Source organism: Ranitomeya variabilis, chromosome 1 (assembly GCF_051348905.1).
Source record: "Ranitomeya variabilis isolate aRanVar5 chromosome 1, aRanVar5.hap1, whole genome shotgun sequence".
Taxonomy (NCBI): domain Eukaryota; kingdom Metazoa; phylum Chordata; class Amphibia; order Anura; family Dendrobatidae; genus Ranitomeya; species Ranitomeya variabilis.
The window spans coordinates 757,756,118-757,762,117 of NC_135232.1; the positions used below are offsets into that span (position 1 = coordinate 757,756,118).

General features: G+C 41.9%; 1 protein-coding gene across 1 annotated transcript in view; it reads left to right on the plus strand.

Moving 5' to 3' along the window:
- SBNO2 (strawberry notch homolog 2) overlaps positions 1-5,642 on the plus strand; it is a 129,506-nt gene extending 123,864 nt beyond the window's left edge. The window contains exons 30-32 of the mRNA XM_077271295.1: positions 1,215-1,291; positions 2,835-3,025; positions 3,116-5,642. Coding sequence (XP_077127410.1) covers positions 1,215-1,291; positions 2,835-3,025; positions 3,116-3,543 — 696 coding nt within the window. The 3' untranslated portion in view covers positions 3,544-5,642. The remainder of the gene's footprint in view (positions 1-1,214; positions 1,292-2,834; positions 3,026-3,115) is intronic.
- Positions 5,643-6,000: the final 358 nt, after the last annotated feature.

Here is a 6,000-nt window from a genome sequence, read left to right on the forward strand (position 1 = left end):
GGAGTGTAGTGAGGTTTTTGTTTTGTTTTTTTTAACACACAGGTGCGTCACAGAATTTTGTGACATTGGGACATGCAAGTTAAACATTTTAGTGGTAAAAATGATTTTTTTTTATTTGTTGCGTATTTGTCACTTACGCAAGGGTTGATAGGTGAAACCAGAACCTACAATTTCTTACAGTTTCTTCTGAATGCGGTGATGCCCCATATGTCGTCAGAATCTGTTTTGCCACACGTCAGGGCTGCGCTATATGGCTTTTAGTGCCTTAAGATAGTTTGTAGGCAAAGTTTGCTGAGCCCCGAAGGTGCCAGAGCAGCAGCATAACCCCAAAAGTGACCACATTGTAGAAGCTGCACCTCTCTATGAATACATCTGCAGTGACTATTTTGTAACATCCATGCCAGGCTTTTTTTCTTGAGAATTGCAAGTATGCCAGTTTAGTGCCCATACATTGTACGCCCATACAGTGTAGTGCCCCCATACATGGTGCCCAGCTTGTGTTGCTGGCGACACGCACTTGCACCCTGGAGGACTCTCCTTGCTACACTAATGCTAAACATGTGGCCCCTAACTGTGGTTTAGGCACAGTGGGGCTCAGAAGAAGGGGGATGTGTGAGTGCAGATTTAACTGTATTTTATTTGGGGGATGAGAGCCATGTCACTTTTCCAGAATCTTTTACCAGTGACAGATGAAGGACCTGAGTGGGGGCTGGTTTTCTGTGAGATAAATTAAAGGTTTTATTGGGAACATTTTGGGGTACATAACATTTTTTGATTGCTTTCCGAATAAGGCGGGATCACATTCTTGTGTTTTACGCTCAGCACATACGTCACGGTTTCCGTTTTAAAATAGCGGTAGGGAATGAGGCTCCTTAACGACCGCTGTTTTAATGCATATTTGCAGTCATTAAGGGGTTAATTCAAAAGAAATACATTCCTTTTAATAGGTAATATTTAAGACTTTTAAAAAATACAAAGTTCAGCCAAAAACTGATATAGTAATAGTTCTAATGCAGAACACATGAATCATTTGTTTGAATCCCAGAATCTCCTTGGTGCTGGGCAAAATAAAGTTTTACCTGGACTTTACTTTTAGAGCAATGCTGGGCTGTGCTGCCCCAAAATGTGAAAGCAAGTGATGCAGGCTTAATGTTGGTATGTGTTCATTGTCTGAGATTGATGTGCTACAAACCTTTGATTTTAATAACTTGCAGGTATCTGCACTGGAGGCTCAGGAGCATTGGGATCGTCAGTATGAATTTTCTTTAAGCAACTGCTCCCATACCATGTGGTAAGATAATTTGTCTTTGTTCAGAGTCTGTATCGTAAGGGTAGCATAGAAAAGTGGTTTTAAAAATAAACAAATGGTGTTGTCCACAGGGCTGTCCCATCAGTAAGCCAAACCTTTGACTCTGACCTCAGAGCTTTGTCTCACTACTGAGCATGTGCATAAGGTGCAGCACAGATTAATCTCCACTAAAAGCCCAGATCCTTAGATCGGGAACAGAACAGACACTTATAGGACATTTCCCTGACTCCTGACTCCACAGCACTGCCTCACTACTGAGCATGTACATAAGGTGCAGCACAGATTCATCTCAACTAAAAGCCGAGATCCTTAGATTGGGAACAGAACAGACACTTATAGGACATTTCCCTGACCCCATTTCACTGCCTCAATACTGAGCATGTACATAAGGTGCAGCACAGATTCAGCTCACCTAAAAGCCCCAGATCCTTAGATCAGGAACAGACATTTATAGGACATTTCCTTGACTCCCGACCCCACAGCACTGCCTCACTACTGAACATGTACATAAAGTACAGCACCGATTCATCTCAACTTGAAGCCGAGATCCTTAGATCGGAAACAGAACAGACACTTATAGGACATTTCCCTGACTCCAGACTCCACTGCACTGCCTCACTACTGAGCATGTACATAAAGTGCAGCACAGATTCATCTCACCTAAGAGCCCAGTTCCTTAGATCAGGAACAGACATTTATAGGACATTTCCTTGACTCCCGACCCCACAGCACTGCCTCACTACTGAGCATGTACATAAAGTGCAGCACAGATTCATCTCAACTAAAAGCCGAGATCTTTAGATCGGGAACAGAACAGACATTGATAGGACATTTCATATTGTTCCCAAATTCTTAGGAAAACGTTTACAGCACATCCTGCATTGTACTATTGTACCCAATGTATTCTATATTTTAGGAGTCAGTCCATTTTATACTGACCCCAACTTCACCAAAACGGATTCCAACTCCACAACTCCGACTCCATAGCCCTGGTTGTCCAGGCTAAATGAAACGAAAACTTAACCAGAAGCTTGGATTCTGTGAAAATCCCAAAATCTGCCACCACACCTGTGGAGCTAACGCTGGGTGCTCCATGCTGGCAATGATTTCTCGGGAATGTTAGGCGTGCCAGGTGTCTAGAACAGCGCTTTATCATATGTTTCTCTGATGACGCACTGTTCTACTCACCTGATCACTGCAGCCAATAACAGGCCCCAAGTGGTCCTGCCATGGAAGAACTGTGACATCAATATTTCCGGTGCCTGCCATGGAGTGAGTGTCCTGCGCTGCATCCACAAAATCCAAGCTACAGATTGAGGAGCTTTTGTTTTTTTTTATATCCCAAACAACCTGATGACACGACTACCTTGAAGCTGGACAATTCTTAGTCTCTCACCATTACACCTGTGATTGCTGAGGCAGACATCTTAGTTTTATTTTTTTTCCCTTCCCATAGAAGTTTATGACAAGCAAATATTGTTGTTTAATATGTTTTTTTCAAGGCTTTATTTATTTCAATATGTAGGAATGGCAATTGTAAAACAGTGCAACAAGGAAAGGAGTGTATACAAGGTCTACGTCTTCGACATTATTACATGTTGTGTGGCTCTTTGCTCCGAGTTTGGAGTCGGATGGCATCTGTGATTTCTGACATAACAAGCAGTAGTTACCTACAGATTGTACGTTTAAAAACTAAGGACAAACACAAGCAAGTGGGTAAGTAGCTGTCACCGAGTACCTACAAGACATCCTATGCATGAATGTCAACATAATTGTGTTTTTTCTTTTTCTTTCTCCACTGTCCAGGCATAAAAATTCCAGAGCTATGTGTGTATAAGGTCCAAGAGGAGCTCAAGCAAATGGATATGAGTGTAAAACGCAAGCATGAGGAATCCCGTCAGAACGCTCTTCGCCAGTCTATGCCCCTTCTGCCCTCCTCATCCCTCCCTTTGGACTTCTCTTTACCTATGTTTCAGCCAGCACCTTTTCCACAACCTGACGTTTTGGACTTGACTTGTAGTCCTCCACTGCCAACCACGCAGGGACTGCATGGATATCCTTACCCAGAACCTCTAGGGAGTATCCTATCTAGTGACTTTTTCCTCAACGAGTCGGTTAATGTCAAAGAGATCATAGAGGAGATGCTTCAAAAAGCAAATGATCCATCACCTGTGGACCGCCAGAGTGTCATCCAGTATGGAGGGGAACAGAACAACTTCTGGGGTACAGACTGACAACTAAAGTTTTCCCAGTGATATCAGACCAGCAGCTCTGCTCCAGCAGTCTGATGCGGTTTGTTGGAGAAGCCATTATACTAGATTTCAAAAATATAAAAACAAATCTGAAGTCTCATAGGCCAAAGCAAGCAGTACACTATTCACCATTCTCAGAGGACCAAGTGTCATGCAGAGGTTTATTGTAACATCCCAACATAGAAGCTAGCAAGACCCCTTTCTTACTAACTGGCTGACACATCAGGTGCTGTAACCTGCAGTTTGTCCCTGTTTTGTGGGACTTGAATGATGCAGAACTCACACCAGGAGCACAGCACTGTGTTTCCCTGCTCATTTGTTTGAGCAGCTTAGGATAGGCTTTGGGATACATGTTCCCGTGTACATAGGTTCTTCTGTGTTCATGAGCGCACAGCACTTTATTGTCTCCTCTGCCGAGCTTTATACACTGCTGGCTAAACGAGCCTTTTGCAGAGCAATAGCATGCGTGATCAGTATAAATGTATACATGGAGAAGGGGTGGGAAAAGACTGATCTTTTAATCGTTATTTTAACCCTTGCTAATCTTTGCACTATTTGCTGCCCCATGACCTCCTCCCTGTGGATAGATGGGGCCTGGGTCTCTGCTCAGGGTATGTTTGTATATAAATATTTATTTCCATAACTGTATGTCTCAGGCTGGGTACAGTTTGTCAGACAGAGGCAGACATTGTTTTACGTTTTATGCCAAAGACAAATATTTTTCTTATTTTCCTCACATTTTAAGGGACTGTGTGTTTTTTCCTGTTTCCTTTCCAGTGCACTTCTCCTTTTGACTGCTCCATCAAAAATGTAAAAAGGGACATCTGCAGCACTTCTCGTCAGCGGCTGTGCAGTACTCCGTGTCGACGATGCAAACAGAAAGACACCTAATAATGGCTAGATTCATTCAGTACACACTCATTACCTCTACTGCTTGCAAGAAATAATCGAATCCGTGGCATTTTTGCCCACATCACGTGCTCTTTTCTGTTTGCTGGGGGAATCTTACTTAGGAATAGATGAACCCAACTTGTATTGGTGAAATGGGACAAATCTGGTCAACTAATCAAGTCATGTCTTTAGTTCTCTTTTGGGTTATGACTGGACGTTAAGTTATTGAATGTATTGGTAAATATGAGGTTGGGGACAAATCTTTCTTGTCCTATTGGCCTCAGCTATAGTTAAATCATTAAAATTCTGTCATACAGAGAAGAACAAAACTATTGCTCTATCCAAATGCTGATTCTTTCTCTGTCCTTTTGCAGCTTGCATTCACATCACCAGTGGTGACACATTGGTCAGTGCTGTGGGTGCAGACTTTTTTGGCTCGCTGCCTTCACGAGATTTCTTTATATGCCAATTTTCTGCCCTGCCATCTCTAGATTGTTAACTCTCTATTCTCCTGAGACAAGTTGTGAAAATCTGGCCATGGGTCTTGATTAACAGACTTGTCCCACCCTTTCTTCAGGCACCCACTTGTCAGCCAAAGATTGAAGCATGACTCCTGGTGATTCCATGATTGGAACCGTGTATAAAAGCATTACCTTATCGTGACTACCACTATAGCAAATAATAATATGCAATGTCTCTCAACCAGTGCCTTGCTATGTACACCAGATTAGTGTGCACCACTGCTCGACTGCTATTATGTTGTGCGTCTTTGTTCATTAAATGCCGGTTTTTATCTCAGGTATTTATCCCCCTATTACCTGTCAGGAGAGGGGCTCTGCAAAACATTTCTCTGGAATTTTAAATGCATGCCTCTTTGGCAGTAAAAGGGGCCAAGAGGAGCTGCTGTCCCCTCCATTCTGTCACGTTATCTTTATGTGTACCCTGTGAGATCACTTCAGTGCCTGTGATCGATCACATTTTACAATTAAGTTATTATGACTTGTGTGTGCTACTGATTGTGTCCTGACACACGCAGGTCTTCTACGCATATTTATAAGTTTGTAATATATATATATATATATATGTATACAGTTTTATTTAGACTATGTGCCTTCAATTAATTCCTACATTTTCTATTTGTAACTGAACGCTGGATTCAGCAACTCAGTAAAAGTTTCAATGTCAATGCACATCTTTGAGTCTGTCTTTGATCCAAACTGTTATTGTGTTGTAAACGAAAAAGTGTGCTACAGCAATTGTATGTAACTTTGGTATAGTTGAGACCACTTTTTTTTTATAAAGAATTCTGTGTATAAGGGAATGTGAGACTTGAAAATTACGTTGGGTTCTGGAATACCCACTGGTGTATTTTTCATGCAGTATTTGGTGTTTCGCTTTGAAATTATCTTTATTTTTGACAGAAGTTTTGTCACCTAGAAAGATGTACCGTATACACTCGAGCATATGTTGACCCGAGAATAAGCTGAAGCACCTAATTTTGCCAAGAAAAACTGGGAAAATTTATTGACTCGAGTATAAGCCGGGTAT